Source organism: Physella acuta, unplaced genomic scaffold (assembly GCF_028476545.2).
Source record: "Physella acuta isolate Inbredline_101_S28 unplaced genomic scaffold, ASM2847654v3 ptg000155l, whole genome shotgun sequence".
Lineage (NCBI taxonomy): Eukaryota > Metazoa > Mollusca > Gastropoda > Physidae > Physella > Physella acuta.
This window is the reverse complement of record NW_026731674.1, coordinates 672264-693617: the sequence shown is the minus strand read 5'-3', so window position 1 is coordinate 693617 and position 21354 is coordinate 672264. Positions and strand designations below refer to the sequence as shown.

The 21354-nt window shown below is 39.2% G+C and overlaps 1 protein-coding gene across 1 annotated transcript in view; it reads left to right on the top strand.

Moving 5' to 3' along the window:
- LOC131935699 (estrogen receptor gamma) overlaps positions 1-11263 on the top strand; it is a 49126-nt gene extending 37863 nt beyond the window's left edge. The window contains exons 8-11 of the mRNA XM_059292242.1: positions 437-617; positions 7694-7835; positions 8324-8454; positions 10566-11263. Of these exons, the coding sequence (XP_059148225.1) occupies positions 437-617; positions 7694-7835; positions 8324-8454; positions 10566-10924 (813 nt within the window). The 3' untranslated portion in view covers positions 10925-11263. The remainder of the gene's footprint in view (positions 1-436; positions 618-7693; positions 7836-8323; positions 8455-10565) is intronic.
- The last annotated feature ends 10091 nt before the right edge of the window (positions 11264-21354 follow it).

Genomic DNA, 21354 nt, shown 5'->3' with positions numbered 1-21354 from the left:
ACCTATACCCCTTAAAGTAAGCTCACCTACACCCTCTAAAGTAAGCTCACCTACACCCCTTAAAGTAAGCTCACCTACACCCTCTAAAGTAAGCTCACCTACACCCTCTAAAGTAAGCTCACCATCTTCTAAAGTAAGCTCACCTACACCCCTTAAAGTAAGCTCACCTACACCCTCTAAAGTAAGCTCACCATCTTCTAAAGTAAGCTCACCTACACCCTCTAAAGTAAGCTCACCTACACCCTCTAAAGTAAGCTCACCTACACCCCTTAAAGTAAGCTCACCTACACCCCTTAAAGTAAGCTCACCTACACCCTCTAAAGTAAGCTCACCTACACCCTCTATAGTAAGCTCACCTACACCTTCTAAACTAAGCTCACCTACACCTTCTAAAGTAAGCTCACCTATTTCAAGAAGTGATGTCTTCTATCTTTAGGCAGGCAAAAGGTCCAGAAGTGCATCAATCCTTGAGGCCCTGCAGAAGGCTGACCTTCCTGTACTAGAGAGCTACCACAACCACAGCCTCCCAGCCACACGTGTCCACTTGCTCAACACTTTGATTAAATTAGCCGACAGGGAGCTCGTCTACCTGATTAATTGGGCCAAACATGTGCCAGGTAGGTCACACCATTCACTCAAAGCATTCACTGCTACATATCTGACCAACTGTCCACTACATATCTGACCTAACCAACTGTCCACTACATATCTGACCAACTGTCCACTACATATCTGACCTAATCAACTGTCCACTACATATCTGACCAACTGTCCACTACATATCTGACCTAACCAACTGTCCACTACATATCTGATCTAACCAACTGTCCACTACATATCTGACCTAACCAACTGTCCACTACATATCTGACCTAACCAACTGTCCACTACATATCTGACCTAACCAACTGTCCACTACATGTCTGACCTAATTGTCCACTACATATCTGACCTAATCAACTGTCCACTACATATCTGATCTAACTGTCCACTACATATCTGACCTAACTGTCCACTACATATCTGACCTAATTAACTGTCCACTACATATCTGACCAACTGTCCACTACATATCTGACCTAACCAACTGTCCACTACATATCTGACCAACTGTCCACTACATATCTGACCTAATCAACTGTCCACTACATATCTGACCTAACCAACTGTCCACTACATATCTGACCAACTGTCCACTACATATCTGACCTAATCAACTGTCCACTACATATCTGACCTAACCAACTGTCCACTACATATCTGACCTAACCAACTGTCCACTACATATCTGACCTAACCAACTGTCCACTACATATCTGACCTAACCAACTGTCCACTACCTATCTGACCTAACCAACTGTCCACTACATATCTGACCTAATCAACTGTCCACTACATATCTGACCTAACCAACTGTCCACTACCTATCTGACCTAACCAACTGTCCACTACATATCTGACCCAACTGTCCACTACATATCTGACCTAACCAACTGTCCACTACATATCTGACCTAATCAACTGTCCACTACATATCTGACCAACTGTCCACTACATATCTGACCTAATCAACTGTCCACTACATATCTGACCAACTGTCCACTACATATCTGACCAACTGTCCACTACATATCTGACCTAACCAACTGTCCACTACATATCTGACCTAACCAACTGTCCACTACATATCTGACCTAATCAACTGTCCACTACATATCTGACCTAATCAACTGTCCACTACATATCTGACCTAACCAACTGTCCACTACATATCTGACCTAACTGTCCACTACATATCTGACCTAACCAACTGTCCACTACATATCTGACCTAACCAACTGTCCACTACATATCTGACCTAACCAACTGTCCACTACATATCTGACCTAATCAACTGTCCACTACATATCTGACCTAACCAACTGTCCACTACATATCTGACCTAACCAACTGTCCACTACATATCTGACCTAACCAACTGTCCACTACATGTCTGACCTAATTGTCCACTACATATCTGACCTAACCAACTGTCCACTACATATCTGACCTAACCAACTGTCCACTACATATCTGACCTAACCAACTGTCCACTACATATCTGACCTAACCAACTGTCCACTACATATCTGACCTAATCAACTGTCCACTACATATCTGACCAACTGTCCACTACATATCTGACCAACTGTCCACTACATATCTGACCTAACCAACTGTCCACTACATATCTGATCTAACCAACTGTCCACTACATATCTGACCTAACCAACTGTCCACTACATAACTGACCTAACCAACTGTCCACTACATATCTGACCTAACCAACTGTCCACTACATATCTGACCTAATCAACTGTCCACTACATATCTGACCTAACCAACTGTCCACTACATATCTGACCTAATCAACTGTCCACTACATATCTGACCTAATTAACTGTCCACTACATATCTGACCTAACCAACTGTCCACTAAATATCTGACCTAACCAACTGTCCACTACATATCTGACCTAACCAACTGTCCACTACATATCTGACCTAACCAACTGTCCACTACCTATCTGACCTAACCAACTGTCCACTACATATCTGACCTAATCAACTGTCCACTACATATCTGACCTAACCAACTGTCCACTACCTATCTGACCTAACCAACTGTCCACTACATATCTGACCCAACTGTCCACTACATATCTGACCTAACCAACTGTCCACTACATATCTGACCTAATCAACTGTCCACTACATATCTGACCAACTGTCCACTACATATCTGACCTAATCAACTGTCCACTACATATCTGACCAACTGTCCACTACATATCTGACCAACTGTCCACTACATATCTGACCTAACCAACTGTCCACTACATATCTGACCTAACCAACTGTCCACTACATATCTGACCTAATCAACTGTCCACTACATATCTGACCTAATCAACTGTCCACTACATATCTGACCTAACCAACTGTCCACTACATATCTGACCTAACTGTCCACTACATATCTGACCTAACCAACTGTCCACTACATATCTGACCTAACCAACTGTCCACTACATATCTGACCTAACCAACTGTCCACTACATATCTGACCTAATCAACTGTCCACTACATATCTGACCTAACCAACTGTCCACTACATATCTGACCTAACCAACTGTCCACTACATATCTGACCTAACCAACTGTCCACTACATGTCTGACCTAATTGTCCACTACATATCTGACCTAACCAACTGTCCACTACATATCTGACCTAACCAACTGTCCACTACATATCTGACCTAACCAACTGTCCACTACATATCTGACCTAACCAACTGTCCACTACATATCTGACCTAATCAACTGTCCACTACATATCTGACCAACTGTCCACTACATATCTGACCAACTGTCCACTACATATCTGACCTAACCAACTGTCCACTACATATCTGATCTAACCAACTGTCCACTACATATCTGACCTAACCAACTGTCCACTACATATCTGACCTAACCAACTGTCCACTACATATCTGACCTAACCAACTGTCCACTACATATCTGACCTAATCAACTGTCCACTACATATCTGACCTAACCAACTGTCCACTACATATCTGACCTAATCAACTGTCCACTACATATCTGACCTAATTAACTGTCCACTACATATCTGACCAACTGTCCACTACATATCTGACCTAACCAACTGTCCACTACATATCTGACCAACTGTCCACTACATATCTGACCTAATCAATTGTCCACTACATATCTGACCTAACCAACTGTCCACTACATATCTGACCAACTGTCCACTACATATCTGACCTAATCAACTGTCCACTACATATCTGACCTAACCAACTGTCCACTACATATCTGACCTAACCTACTGTCCACTACATATCTGACCTAACCAACTGTCCACTACCTATCTGACCTAACCAACTGTCCACTACATATCTGACCTAATCAACTGTCCACTACATATCTGACCTAACCAACTGTCCACTACATATCTGACCTAACCAACTGTCCACTGCATATCTGACCTAATTGTCCACTACATATCTGACCCAACTGTCCACTACATATCTGACCCAACTGTCCACTACATATCTGACCTAACCAACTGTCCACTACATATCTGACCTAATCAACAGTCCACTACATATCTGACCAACTGTCCACTACATATCTGACCTAATCAACTGTCCACTACATATCTGACCAACTGTCCACTACATATCTGACCAACTGTCCACTACATATCTGACCTAACCAACTGTCCACTACATATCTGACCTAACCAACTGTCCACTACATATCTGACCTAATCAACTGTCCACTACATATCTGACCTAATCAACTGTCCACTACATATCTGACCTAACCAACTGTCCACTACATATCTGACCTAACTGTCCACTACATATCTGACCTAACCAACTGTCCACTACATATCTGACCTAACCAACTGTCCACTACATATCTGACCTAACCAACTGTCCACTACATATCTGACCTAACCAACTGTCCACTACATGTCTGACCTAATTGTCCACTACATATCTGACCTAATCAACTGTCCACTACATATCTGATCTAAATGTCCACTACATATCTGACCTAACTGTCCACTACATATCTGACCTAATTAACTGTCCACTACATATCTGACCAACTGTCCACTACATATCTGACCTAACCAACTGTCCACTACATATCTGACCAACTGTCCACTACATATCTGACCTAATCAACTGTCCACTACATATCTGACCTAACCAACTGTCCACTACATATCTGACCAACTGTCCACTACATATCTGACCTAATCAACTGTCCACTACATATCTGACCTAACCAACTGTCCACTACATATCTGACCTAACCAACTGTCCACTACATATCTGACCTAACCAACTGTCCACTACATATCTGACCTAACCAACTGTCCACTACCTATCTAACCTAACCAACTGTCCACTACATATCTGACCTAATCAACTGTCCACTACATATCTGACCTAACCAACTGTCCACTACATATCTGACCTAACCAACTGTCCACTGCATATCTGACCTAATTGTCCACTACATATCTGACCCAACTGTCCACTACATATCTGACCCAACTGTCCACTACATATCTGACCTAACCAACTGTCCACTACATATCTGACCTAATCAACTGTCCACTACATATCTGACCAACTGTCCACTACATATCTGACCTAATCAACTGTCCACTACATATCTGACCAACTGTCCACTACATATCTGACCTAACCAACTGTCCACTACATATCTGACCTAACCAACTGTCCACTACATATCTGACCTAATCGACTGTCCACTACATATCTGACCTAATCAACTGTCCACTACATATCTGACCTAACCAACTTCCACTACATATCTGACCTAACTGTCCACTACATATCTGACCTAACCAACTGTCCACTACATATCTGACCTAACCAACTGTCCACTACATATCTGACCTAATCAACTGTCCACTACATATCTGACCTAACCAACTGTCCACTACATATCTGACCTAACCAACTGTCCACTACATATCTGACCTAACCAACTGTCCACTACATATCTGACCTAACCAACTGTCCACTACCTATCTGACCTAACCAACTGTCCACTACATATCTGACCTAATCAACTTTCCACTACATATCTGACCTAACCAACTGTCCACTACATATCTGACCTAACCAACTGTCCACTGCATATCTGACCTAATTGTCCACTACATATCTGACCCAACTGTCCACTACATATCTGACCCAACTGTCCACTACATATCTGACCTAACCAACTGTCCACTACATATCTGACCTAATCAACAGTCCACTACATATCTGACCAACTGTCCACTACATATCTGACCTAATCAACTGTCCACTACATATCTGACCTAACCAACTGTCCACTACATATCTGACCTAACTGTCCACTACATATCTGACCTAACCAACTGTCCACTACATATCTGACCTAACCAACTGTCCACTACATATCTGACCTAATCAACTGTCCACTACATATCTGACCTAACCAACTGTCCACTACATATCTGACCTAACCAACTGTCCACTTCATATCTGACCTAACCAACTGTCCACTACATATCTGACCTAACCAACTGTCCACTACATATCTGACCTAATCAACTGTCCACTACATATCTGACCTAACCAACTGTCCACTACATATCTGACCTAATCAACTGTCCACTACATATCTGACCTAATTAACTGTCCACTACATATCTGACCAACTGTCCACTACATATCTGACCTAACCAACTGTCCACTGCATATCTGACCAACTGTCCACTACATATCTGACCTAATCAATTGTCCACTACATATCTGACCTAACCAACTGTCCACTACATATCTGACCAACTGTCCACTACATATCTGACCTAATCAACTGTCCACTACATATCTGACCTAACCAACTGTCCACTACATATCTGACCTAACCAACTGTCCACTACATATCTGACCTAACCAACTGTCCACTACATATCTGACCTAACCAACTGTCCACTACCTATCTGACCTAACCAACTGTCCACTACATATCTGACCTAATCAACTGTCCACTACATATCTGACCTAACCAACTGTCCACTACATATCTGACCTAACCAACTGTCAACTGCATATCTGACCTAATTGTCCACTACATATCTGACCCAACTGTCCACTACATATCTGACCCAACTGTCCACTACATATCTGACCTAACCAACTGTCCACTACATATCTGACCTAATCAACAGTCCACTACATATCTGACCAACTGTCCACTACATATCTGACCTAATCAACTGTCCACTACATATCTGACCAACTGTCCACTACATATCTGACCAACTGTCCACTACATATCTGACCTAACCAACTGTCCACTACATATCTGACCTAACCAACTGTCCACTACATATCTGACCTAATCAACTGTCCACTACATATCTGACCTAATCAACTGTCCACTACATATCTGACCTAACCAACTGTCCACTACATATCTGACCTAACTGTCCACTACATATCTGACCTAACCAACTGTCCACTACATATCTGACCTAACCAACTGTCCACTACATATCTGACCTAACCAACTGTCCACTACATGTCTGACCTAATCGTCCACTACATATCTGACCTAACCAACTGTCCACTACCTATCTGACCTAACCAACTGTCCACTACATATCTGACCTAACCAACTGTCCACTACATATCTGACCTAACCAACTGTCCACTACATATCTGACCTAACCAACTGTCCACTACATATCTGACCTAATCAACTGTCCACTACATATCTGACCAACTGTCCACTACATATCTGACCTAACCAACTGTCCACTACATATCTGATCTAACCAACTGTCCACTACATATCTGACCTAACCAACTGTCCACTACATATCTGACCTAACCAACTGTCCACTACATATCTGACCTAACCAACTGTCCACTACATATCTGACCTAATCAACTGTCCACTACATATCTGACCTAACCAACTGTCCACTACATATCTGACCAACTGTCCACTACATATCTGACCTAATTAACTGTCCACTACATATCTGACCTAATCAACTGTCCACTACATATCTGACCTAACCAACTGTCCACTAGGTTATACCTGTCTGACCCTAAGTGACCAGGTGCACCTAATAGAGTGTTGCTGGATGGAACTTTTGCTGCTCAACTGTGCGTTTAGGTCTATGGAACATGAAGGCAGGACGCTGGTTTTTGCACCTGACTTTCATCTCGACAGGTTAGTTGTCATTTCTTAGGATGGGGAGCGAGGAGAAGGACATGAAGGTTTTATGTTGAACTCTGTGTATTGTGTGTGTTGTTATGTGTGGTGTATTGTGTGAGCCTCTGTGTGTTGTGTGAGCCTCTGTGTGTTGTGTGAGCCTCTGTGTGTTGTGTGAGCTGTGTTGTGTGAGCCTCTGTGTGTTGTGTGAGCTGTGTTGTGTGAGCCTCTGTGTGTTGTGTGAGCCTCTGTGTGTTGTGTGAGCCTCTGTGTGTTGTGTGAGCCTCTGTGTGTTGTGTGAGCCTCTGTGTGTTGTGTGAGCTGTGTTGTGTGAGCCTCTGTGTGTTGTGTGAGCCTCTGTGTGTTGTGTGAGCCTCTGTGTGTTGTGTGAGCCTCTGTGTGTTGTGTGAGCCTCTGTGTGTTGTGTGAGCTGTGTTGTGTGAGTTGACATGATGACCCCCCTAGCTAGGGGTTATGACAAGTTTACAGATGAGAACATATTCCAGACACCAGTGGTCTGTGACTGGGATGGGAGACGTGCTGGAACAGGTGGCTGCTGTCTCAGAACAGATGGTGCTGCATAGTCTCAACAAGGAGGAACTGCTGCTACTTCAAGCTACAGTCTTGGTCAATGCAGGTAGGTGCTATTCTTGGTTAATGCAGGTAGGTGCTACAGTCTTGGTTAATGCAGGTAGGTGCTACAGTCTTGGTCAATGCAGGTAGGTGCTAGTCTTGGTTAATGCAGGTAGGTGCTACAGTCTTGGTTAATGCAGGTAGGTGCTACAGTCTTGGTTAATGCAGGTAGGTGCTACAGTCTTGGTTAATGCAGGTAGGTGCTACAGTCTTGGTTAATGCAGGTAGGTGCTACAGTCTTGGTTAATGCAGTTAGGTGCTACAGTCTTGGTTAATGCAGGTAGGTGCTACAGTCTTGGTTAATGCAGGTAGGTGCTACAGTCTTGGTTAATGCAGTTAGGTGCTACAGTCTTGGTTAATGCAGGTAGGTGCTACAGTCTTGGTCCGTGCAGTTAGGTGCTAGTCTTGGTTAATGCAGGTAGGTGTTACAGTCTTGGTTAATGCAGGTAGGTGCTACAGTCTTGGTTAATGCAGGTAGGTGCTACAGTCTTGGTTAATGCAGGTAGGTGCTACAGTCTTGGTTAATGCAGGTAGGTGCTACAGTCTTGGTTAATGCAGGTAGGTGCTACAGTCTTGGTTAATGCAGGTAGGTGCTACAGTCTTGGTTAATGCAGGTAGGTGCTACAGTCTTGGTTACTGCAGGTAGGTGCTACAGTCTTGGTCAGTGCAGTTAGGTGCTAGTCTTGGTTAATGCAGGTAGGTGCTACAGTCTTGGTTAATGCAGGTAGGTGCTACAGTCTTGGTCAGTGCAGTTAGGTGCTAGTCTTGGTTAATGCAGGTAGGTGCTACAGTCTTGGTTAATGCAGGTAGGTGCTACAGTCTTGGTTAATGCAGGTAGGTGCTACAGTCTTGGTTAATGCAGGTAGGTGCTATTCTTGGTTAATGCAGGTAGGTGCTACAGTCTTGGTTAATGCAGGTAGGTGCTACAGTCTTGGTCAGTGCAGTTAGGTGCTAGTCTTGGTTAATGCAGGTAGGTGCTACAGTCTTGGTTAATGCAGGTAGGTACTACAGTCTTGGTTAATGCAGGTAGGTGCTACAGTCTTGGTTAATGCAGGTAGGTGCTACAGTCTTGGTTAATGCAGGTAGGTGCTACAGTCTTGGTTAATGCAGGTAGGTGCTACAGTCTTGGTTAATGCAGGTAGTTGCTACAGTCTTGGTTAATGCAGGTAGGTGCTAGTCTTGGTTAATGCAGGTAGGTGCTAGTCTTGGTTAATGCAGGTAGGTGCTACAGTCTTGGTTAATGCAGGTAGGTGCTACAGTCTTGGTTAATGCAGGTAGGTGCTACAGTCTTGGTTAATGCAGGTAGGTGCTACAGTCTTGGTCAATGCAGGTAGGTGCTACAGTCTTGGTTAATGCAGGTAGGTGCTACAGTCTTGGTTAATGCAGGTAGGTGCTACAGTCTTGGTTAATGCAGGTAGGTGCTACAGTCTTGGTTAATGCAGGTAGGTGCTAGTCTTGGGTTAATGCAGGTAGGTGCTATTCTTGGTTAATGCAGGTAGGTGCTACAGTCTTGGTTAATGCAGGTAGGTGCTACAGTCTTGGTCAGTGCAGTTAGGTGCTAGTCTTGGTTAATGCAGGTAGGTGCTACAGTCTTGGTTAATGCAGGTAGGTGCTACAGTCTTGGTTAATGCAGGTAGGTGCTACAGTCTTGGTTAATGCAGGTAGGTGCTATTCTTGGTTAATGCAGGTAGGTGCTACAGTCTTGGTTAATGCAGGTAGGTGCTACAGTCTTGGTCAGTGCAGTTAGGTGCTACAGTCTTGGTTAATGCAGGTAGGTGCTACAATAGTTGAAGCATCCAGGAATGAATGTTTAGAACTCTGGGAGGTTTTATTTGTGTTATGAGAAAGACCAAATATAATTTACCTTATTCTAGTCAGGCTGGTAAAGCTCATGTTTCCTCAACTGAAAAGTCCCGAGTTCAAATCCCATAGGCTATGGAAGTAAACCCAGTAGTAAAATGGGGCTGAAATCTGAGTCACTATCGCAAATATAAGGTTGAGACCTAATTCTAAATTTTGTTTGCGGAAATTTATTCCTACATTACACTATGATAAAGAAGAATTGATTAAAGCATCAGGTCATGAGCTGATAGTTTGTTGTGTTTTGTTTGACAGAAGTACGACGCTTGGATAGCTTTACCAAACTTCAAGAGATGCGGCAAGTTATTCTGGACGTCTTCATGGAAGTTGGTGGCCGGCACCAAGGCTATGGCAGTTGGCGCCACGCCCCTTCCATTCTGCTACTGCTGACCCACATCAGGCAAGCAGGGGAGCGGGGAATCACTTACTTCCAGCGCCTCAAGATGGAAGGGTGCGTCACATTCTGCGACTTGCTGACAGAAATGCTGGATGCCCACAATTCTTCCGGTGAAAGACGACGACTTCAACAGCAACAACATCAACAACATCAACATCACCCGTCCCAGCACCACTCATCACACCATCCCTCACAGCACCCAATGGCGCCAGAATGAAGTGTTTTGACGGCCAGGAGTTAGCTAACTGTGATCGTGGGACAGCCACCAATGTGGGGGCTGTCACACACCTGTCAGACAGCTGGTCAACTTCTCCGGTGACCCTCTCAATCGTGGAGGACAGCAGACAGTTTTTCATGTGCTACAATGACCTTGACACGTAAATAGATTGTTCCATCCCAACTAGTGATCAATTAGCCAGACTGTTGTAGCCACAACTAGCCACTTGCCGCGTCCTGACACAGTGGGCCAGCAGTCACAACTGGACTGTCGTGTGTTGCTCCATCGCTGTCAAACTCTGTACAAGTTTTTAATAAACAATGGTTCTCACTATAACAACACTTGTCTTGGGTCTCACTATAACAACACTTGCCCCTCTGTAAACAATGGGTCTCACTATAACAACACTTGTCTTGGGTCTCACTATAACAACACTTGTCTTGGGTCTCACTATAACAACATTTGTCTTGGGTATCACTATAACAACACTTGCCCCTCTGTAACCAACGGGTCTCACTAATAATAATATCATTTGTCTTGTCCTCTGTAACCAATGGGTCTCACTATGACAAGACTAAAGTACCACTTCTGGTTGACCAAAGTTCTAAAGTCGACAGAAACCTGTGCGTACTATTGAATAGTTCAATGTGAAATGTCCACGTGACTTGCAAGGTACTGGTACTCACGTGATAAGCTTTTGAGCAACCAGCTGTAGATTGAGTACCACTTTTGGTTACTGGCAATTGTTCCGGTTGAAGTTTTGGTTCACAGTTTTGGTTCCTTCAAATTTTCAGATCAAATTTGAGTTTAGGTTTAAGTTATGCCACATACCTCAGCTGAGACTTTCTTCTGATCAAGTTTTTATTCTATGAGTCAACTTTTATACAAAAATATCTCATTAAATATAAAGTTAAACATGTTTTTTTAAGAAATAGGTTTTTTTAAAAAAAAAAAAAAAGAAATAAAGGGCCGTCCATAAATGACGTCATATTGGGGGGGGGGGGGGTAGATGTTGGGACGTCACATTTTTGCATTATAAAAAAGCAATGTTAGAAAAATAATTTTAGCCGTTATTTCGCGTTTTAGAAAACTTTTAATAAATTGTAATAGGAATTGATTAAAAACTATGTTGAGAGAGTTCAGACAAGATTTTGGAAAAATATCGATGTTTTAAGAAAATTCAATTTTGAGGGAGGGGGGGGGGGGGGGGGTTGTAGGTTTATGTGTGACGGAGGGAGGTGGAGGTAAAAATCGTCAAAAATAACGTGACATCATTTATGGATGACCCCTAACTTTAAAAAAAAAAGATTTTCTGAAAGTAATTTTTTTTAAAAACTATCTCTATATATAATTTTCTTCTTGGATACCCTAGAAAACACCAAGCTGTAAGCGTGCCTATCAGCTTCCTCTCTAAGCATATCCCTACCACCCCCACATTGTCTGGTGAGCTGTGATTCACGCTGAATGTTTACAATCGTAGAGCCGGGTTTAGTGACGGCTATTAGGGGCAGATAAGTTAGTTTGAAACTATTTTAAACTTAAGGGAGGTTATTAAGAGGAGGCTGCTTTCACAGGGGGGTAGGGTTTGGGGGAAAGGTGGGGGGGGGGGGGTATCTTCTTTAACGACCTACTGGTAGTGTTATAAAGCAAATATTTTCAGTGGCAGCATTGGTACTGACGAATTCACAAATTATGAATTACTGAAAAGTAGAAAATAAAACAACTAGAGGCGTATGATACGCCGGGAGTCGGCTCGTATCTATATATATATAATTCTCTTCATGGAGACCATAGAAAACACCACGCAGCTTAGCCGGTGAACGGAAAAAAGTCACAGTTTTTGTTAGGAAAAAAAGTCACAGTGGAAAAATTTTATCGGAAAAAAAGTCACAGAAATAAAGTCACAGAAAAAAAGTCACAAAAATCTTTTTAGAAATATTTTCATTAATTTGTTAAGAATTGTAAAATTGTATATGTTTATTGTTGTGGGTTGTATTTTTTTGATAGCATAAATTATTTATAGACGTTAAAAGCATTATGATTTATAACAATTGTAAGTAAAAATACTCTAAGATAACACAACAATCTCAACTTTTGTTACGTGTTTAGTTCAATACGCGGTAGAAAAGTTAATTATAAAAGAAATTTAGGCACATTTTGCCGATTGTAGGAACAAAAGTCACAGGAAAAAAAAAAACACAGGAAAAAAAAACACAGAAAAAAAGTCACAGGAAAAAAAGTCACATATTTTGTGTTGTTGGCGTTATGCGTCAATGACAGCCTTTGAACCTTGTCGGCTTTCTGTTTTGATCCTAAGTTTTGTCATGTAATGAACGTGATAAATGTGGACAGTAAAGGTGGTTGAACTAAACATAACTATTGTTGCCATGAGTTGAGGGCAGCAAGTCAGATGAACTTACCATTTCACGGTAATTTAATATTGGTATTTTAAAAAAACACGATGAAAACATGGACTTCTAATCTTAAGTTTAAAATAATTACAATCTACATACTTCATAATAAATATTTTTAGATGAATTATAAAAATTCCTATGCGTATACAGCCTACACACATTACATTACATTTAATTATCCTAAGTTAATTTGCACTCTCTAAATATTTAATACATAAAAGTATTAACAAATATCATGCAAATATATATTTGTGACTTTTTTCCTGTGACTTTTTTTCTGTGGTTTTTTTTTCCTGTTTTTTTTTCCTGTGACTTTTTTCCCTACAATCGCTTAGCCACCACCCTCATCCCCACGTCAGGTGAGCTGTGGTTCACGCTAAATGTTTACAACCGTAGAGCCGGGTTAGTGACGGCTATTAGGGGTAGATAATTTAGTATTAAACGATTTGAAACGAAGGGGAGGTAACAATTTCTGATTGATCTTTTCTTTGTCTGTAAACGGCTGCTTTCACTGGGCGGGAGGGGGTAGTGTTGAATTCACAAATTATGAATAGCTGATAAGCAGAAAATAAAACAACTAGATGGCGGCGTATACTACGTCGCGGGTCAGCTCGTTTTCTTTAATAAAAAAAACTTAGAAGTGCATTCATTGGTAAAGGTGCTCCTTATTTTGTAAAATATGTGCTCAATTTCTTTTTTGTTATCTAAAATCAGTTTTTCTTAAGTATAAAAAAAATGAAATTTACAAGAATGCGCATTTTTTTATTATCAGAGCAAAGAAAAAAAAACACTATTAAAAAATTCATACAATCTGTTGTTTTTGAGATTTAAAAAAAAACCTTTCAAATGTCCCATTGAAGTTACAAGCTCTCTGTTAAAGACACTTCAGACAGGCACACAATATCCACCACAATAATAAAATGATGGTTTTAAAAATGAAAATTATCATAAGTCTAAAAACTTTTAGCCAAATCAACAGGAGCACAATGAATAGCTCAAGACAATAAAATAGTTGGCAATATGGCATTGAATGATAGTAAATATTGACAATAAAAGGGTAGACATGATAACAATGTAAAACATGTTGTCCATCAAGTGGCAGATAGCTGCCTGGGCCATTCAAAGCTCAGCTAGATTTTATTTCTTGCTTGCATATCAGACATGAACAGAGCGCCGTAATCTCTACAACTTGAAGCTACGACCATTGCTCGTCTATTGACCTGTACCTAACAATTCAGTGGCGGAACTAGAAAAAAAAGGGCCACCCCGCTAATAAAAATAATTTTGCCCCCCCCCCCATATACACACACACACACACACACATATATATATATATATATATATATATATATATATATATATATATATATATATATATATATATATATATATATATATATATATATATATATATATATATAAACACAGAATACAAAGATAGGATACTCATTTCTGGCCTGATCGGTTTTTGAAAAAATACATTTCTTTTTAGCGCAATTTCCATACGGGCAATTGCGATTATTAACTCGTCATTTCTGGATGGATGGATGAATGGATGGATGGATGTGTGTCCGCAGCTTTAAGTCGTATCTCCTCCTCAACGAAGCAATATCGAGGACTAGTTCCAAAAGCAAATATGTTAAGCAGGTTCCAAGGATGATTGTGGGCCCAAAAAATTCCGGAATTCCTTCCTGGATTTCCCGGAAAAACGAAAAAACCTCGAACAAATGCAGTTTTTGGTCCATATATCGGTAACCAGACCACTTAGCGACTTGAAACATTTACCAATCGATTCCTGCCATAATTTAGACCAATATTGCCGAAGAAAGTTTTCAAAAATATCCTTTCGTTCGGTCACAAAAAATTAATTAAGAACATTTAAACTGAGCATCGTGTAGGCCTACTCGTTAAAATAAAACTATTTCCGTTGATATATGTTAATATAGTTGTCTTTTTTTTACTTATTAATTCAAACGTTATTTTTGTACCCTATTAATTTATTTATAATTTATATGAGAGTGATAGGGAGTTACAATTACAAGGTTTTGTTTCGCTAGGCCTAATCATTTTTTCACATTTTTTTAAAAATTAATTAAGGAAATTGCGCTTAAATTGTCACTAGACTTTTTATTAACTTGTTTTTTTTCTATTAACACATGTGTGTGAGTGCATTAGTCTGTTTTGAATTTTAAAAAATAGTTTTAGACTAGTTTATTCAATACGTTTGCTGTAATACTGCCAGCACCCCAGATTGTAGCCGGTCAAAAGAATATAAAACCTGAAAGCTTTGTATGTGTAATGGTTTCTCGTGTTATGTTTATTTTTACAAGCTTTTATTTAACTCACTTCCTCTGTCGTCAGTCTATCTGTCTAGATCGAAACGCCGGAGCGAAAATTCGGACACTTCTAACTGACAGATACGGTTCGTAATTGGTACGTGGGTCAAGACATGAAGACAATGCATTATGACATTAAATGTGACTTAATTAGATGCCTAATTAATTTTTTTATGGATTAATTAAAATTTTGACCGAATTAGTAGGCAGATCTATCCACACGCGTCATGAAGGCCGTGTTGGGCGTGAAGCGAGAGAGGGCTCTACGTCAAAAGCGCGTCATCACGTTCAATCGGCGCGCGAAGTCGGGTCAGCAGTCTAGTTCTTTACCACTAGACTACGCCATCCTATAATATTTTACTGAAACTTTAGCTATAAACTTGACAATAGTTTTTAGACATATAACTATCCTAATATATAAAAGGCCATGTGCACTCTTCTCTCTCTCTCTCTCTCTCTCTCTCTCTCTCTCTCTCTCTCTCTCTCTCTCTCTGTCTGTCCGCAAAATATTTTCGCCGGACATCACGTCAGAATCGGCAGCGATATATGGATACCTTTATACAGACTTTTGTTGAAAATAATATGTTAGATGTTTTATATGTATAACCACAATTTTATTTAAAGAAGAAAAATAAAAAATAAAGGCGTATTCGAATGTAGAGAAACAGTATTATTTATGCAACCGGAAAAGTGTTTAAACTTGGGACAAGAACGCATTTAACAATGACGTCGCTTATTGTTTACACTAAAAAAGAGCACGAAACTGATGACGTCATCTTCCGAGTTTAGAATAAAAAGAAATGAACTATTTCATTCAAATATGATTTAGAGCTATGTAGCCTACGCTATGAAATGTATACAATACGATTTTCTCGGCCTAAACTTAAAAAAATTATTGTATCTATTTGGATTCTAGATCTAGAGATTCTAGATATTGATCTAGATCTAGAGATTCTAGATCATATAGATCTAGAGATTCTAGATCTAGATGATCTATAAAGCTAAGTTGTCGGGTGCCCGATAGGGCACTTCCCGGCGCCGCAGGCGCTTCAAATTTGGCAGGATCTTGCCTTGGGGCGACAGAACACGGGGGCCGGTTGGCAGAAAAGTCTACGATGAGGGAGTCAAAACTGACCTCGACTGACCGGCGCCTTATATGGGCGAATTAATTAAGCATTCAAATTCTCAATGTTTTCGAAAGCCTAAACGAAGCTGGGCAGCATGCCTAGCTGAAAAATAATTTCATAAAAAAACGTTTTAATAACAAGCTTTTATGTAATAATGCACTAAAAAGTAGAAAATAAATTATACACTACTATTTAAATAACTTTAGTATCTATTGGATACCTTTACTAATATTTAGGAAGAGACCCACGCTTTTCTTTATAGTTATTTAAATAGTAGTGTATAATTTATTTTCTACTTTTTAGTGCATTATTACATAAAAGCTTGTTATTAAAAGTTTTTTTTTAATGATTTTTTTTTATGTTTTCTTGTAGATCTATATATATTATTATTTTAAATACATTTCCTTTTTATGCTATGTCAATCTAAGTATGTATTTTTTTAAAGGAATTAAGAGAAGTAATAGCTTTTTAATTTGTTTAGTACAAATATATTAAAAGGAGCTTATGAGCACCCCTATTTATCTATTTAAAAAGGGAAAAAAAATTATAAGTGTTTTCAACGTTTGTATATCTTTCACACTACAGCTCAGGCATATATATTTTTGTTACGAAACAGCATGTGTTAGCTACTGTATAGCATCACTACTGTAGTAGATCTGTTTGTTATTTATAAAAGCATTTACCGACAAGTCAAAAATGCAAGAAAATTATTTTTTTAAATTATGGGCGGCTATGGGCCCCTAAATGGCGTGGGCCCCTCCGCATTGCGGGGTCTGGCGGCACTGTTATTCCGCCCCTGCCTAACATGTATGCTAAACTTAAAGGGTGAATTTGCTAGAATTTCAAGTTAAATTTATTTACAAATTAAAATCAATCACATAATAGCTTATTACTAACCCATTACTCAGAATAATGTGTAGAGAATGTATAATCTTTCCTTTTTACTTTCTCGTATATACGAAGTATAGAGAAAGTATTGTAATCGTGCAAAAAAAAATAATCGAGATTTTTACAAATCTCGACGTTTTACACCTCACTGATACGGAAAAACATAATTTTGCAATCTTGTCCGTATGTCTGTGTGTGTGTGTGTCTGTGTGTCTGTCTGTCCGTGTGTAAACACGATAACTTGAGTACCGTTACTGCTAGGTTGATGAAATTTCATATATAAGTATTTTATCAAAATCGTAGATCCGTATCAACTTTTGAGCGATTTCCGATAACCGGAAGTGGTACTTTTTCTACTTTGAATTTTTCAAAAGCCTATAACTTGAGTACTATTTCAGATAGATAAATGAAATTTCACATGTAAGTAAAAAATCTAATTCTCTACCTTCTGTTAAATTTTGAGTAATTTCCGTTGACTGGAAGTAGTAATTTACGCTACTTCCGATTTCTCAAAAAACTAATGTAAATTTTAAAAGTACTAATAATATTGCGCACTATTATGCGCTTTTTTATTTCGCGTTCACTTGGTGTGCAATTAATTTGTCTACGAGATTTTATTCTATTTTTAAAACTTTAAGTATTTAAAATGGATTAAAAATCATGTCTATAGCCCGAGTTCCCATCCCCTGTTATTTTATATAAGAATATTCGAGAAAGTTTAGGGGAGATCACTCCCGGTTTATTAAATTAGTGGAAGGTAGAGATACTTAAGTTTAAGTGTTAATGTGTAGGCGAAGCAGAATCTTAACTTTCTTTCAGGGGTGCTACTTTTCCGGTATATTTCGGATTCGAGAATCGTACTTTTTTTTTCTTTCCGGATTCGCAAAATTTGAGTTTTAAAATTTCCGGGTTTTCAGTTTTAAAAAAAAATCAAGACTTGAGAATTGTTTTAATTAGCAAGACTCCTGAGCATTTTTACCGCTTATGGCTCTTAACGCCTTTCGCGCATGCGTAGATGGTAGAATGTCCACTGCTGTGAAGGCTAGGCTAGTAATCAACATTAGCGTGACATCCTTTTTACACCGTCACTTCCGTTGTCTCTGCTGACACTAAAAAAACTTAATAGAATCTTGATAAAAAATCAGATTGGTATAAAATGTTAAAGTTCGAATGCTGTAGTCTATATCCAATAGATAGAAAGGTTAAAGTTCGAATGATGTAGTCTATATCCAATAGTATAAAATGTTAAAGTTCGAATGCTGTAGTCTATATCCAATAGTATAAAATGTTAAAGTTCGAATGCTGTAGTCTATATCCAATAGTATAAAATGTTAAAGTTCGAATGCTGTAGTCTATATCCAATAGTATAAAATGTTAAAGTTCGAATGCTGTAGTCTATATCCAATAGTATAAAATGTTAAAGTTCGAATGCTGTAGTCTATATCCAATAGTATAAAATGTTAAAGTTCGAATGCTGTAGTCTATATCCAATAGTATAAAATGTTAAAGTTCGAATGCTGTAGTCTATATCCAATAGATAGAAAGGTTTGGCAGGAAACAATTTTGAGGACTAAACTAACATTTATAAATGCGTCTAACCAGAGGCGTAGCGACCCTTCCCGGCGCCCGGGGACAATCTTTCGACTCCACCCCCCTCAAACTTTCGATTTGCACCCCACCCTCAAACTTTCGATTTGCACCCCCCCCCCTCGAACTTTTGATTTACACCCCCCCCCTCAAACTTTCAATTTGTTTTTCCAACCCATTTTGGCGCCCCCCCCCCCTCTGCGTCTAACCATTACTAGCCTTAATCTACCCGACACCACTCGAACATCTCGGTCATTGCGACCTGTGCTTTTTTACATAGCCTAATGTGACCTTACCATGACCTCACAGTATAGTCAAGTGATAGATCTGAAAAAAATGCGTATATAGTACTAGGATCGCGCGCAGTTTTCTTTAATATTGTAAGCAATGATAACTATTAGCCTCTACCAATTAACTTTGCAATTAACTCAGAATTAAAAACTCAGCTTTTTTTTTGCGTTCGTGAAGAAAATTTATAAGTAATGACGGTACCACTAATGACGTCATATTTCGTATACTGAGTTGGTAACAAAACTTTTTTTTTACATCAAGTGTCAACTCTTGTTGACAAGTCCAATATTGACAAGTCACAACAACTTGTTTATATCAACGTTAAGGATACGAGATATGCATGTTTCTATTTTTTTTAAAGTTGCTCTTCAATTTTTTTATTTCTTTTACCTATCTAACCCGAACATTTCGGTCTTCTATTGCGATGTAAAACGATTATATGAAAAAAAAAGTCACAGGAAAAAAAGTCACAGGAAAAAAAGTCACAGGAAAAAAGTCACAAATGTATGTTTGCATGGAATTTGTTAATACTTGTATTTACTAAGCTAATCAACTTACGATTAATTAAATGTAATGTAATCATTTAGATATATATATAGTAATATTTATAACTCACATAAAAGATTTAAGTAAAAAGTTTGTAGGTTTTAATTGAAAATCTGTTTTACATATAATATTTAATATAATTTAATATGTTGTTCAAACCTTCTCGGTTTCAATTGTGTTTTCCAAATACTTATTTTAAATAGCGTGAAATAGCACAAGGACAAAGTTAAAGTGACTTGATGTCCTCAACTAATCACAACAATAATTCAACCACCTTTACTGCCCACCTTTATAACGCTCTTTACATAACAAAGCCTAGGATCAAAAGAGAAAAACTGACTTTTTTTTCTGTTTTTTTTCCTGTGACTTTTTTTCCCTTCACCTGTAAAACATGGTATCCCCCCCCCCCCCCCCACCGACAAATTTTCACACTACTACGCGGACAGCGGCTATTACATCATTTATTGCCAGCAGGGCACCATAAATTCTACAGCAATATCAGCCAAGCACTCGTGTACACACAAGTGGGATAAACGTGGTATGGTTCTCAATTGTGTTATCTGAATCAAATTTTCGTATAGTTACGATTTTTAAAAGATAAGACAAAGTTAAAAATCAAGCACGATTTTAAAAGTACCGTAGTTGTAATACCAGCGTTGTAACACATGTATCCTGGATTTATACTCCTCAAGTAATGAAGTTGTAATTGAATATTATTCTCCTGTATGTTTCGCTATTTTATAATATTTTTTATTTTCATTAAGAACAAATATAAACACACCCCTAGCAAAAGCTTCGCTAGCCTAATTGCGCTTTTGTTAGTCAATGCATTATGGCGCTAGTATTTAAATATACTGAAAATATTCATGATTGTTCCACGTAGGGTCTTCTTCTTCTTCTCCGTTCTTAATTATTAGTGTTGAAGGGGATCGAGATTTATCTGCCAGTGGGTTTGAACTCGAGACTTTGTTCGAATTTATCAACCATGAGCTTTTTGCCGACTCGACCACGCCTCCAACACAATTAAGCGTTACGTGTCAATTGGTTATGCGCCATTGAGGCCATTGACTCCGATTTCAGCCTGCTTTTCTTTTTTGGATTTGCTTCCATAGCCTTTGTCCAACCAAGAACATTCCACGTAGGATGATTTGAGATATTCTTTGTTTTCTTTTATATTCTGTAGAAGAGATTTTCTATAAGTCATTTCTTGTCTTTTTTTTATTTCATGTGCCAAACAGATC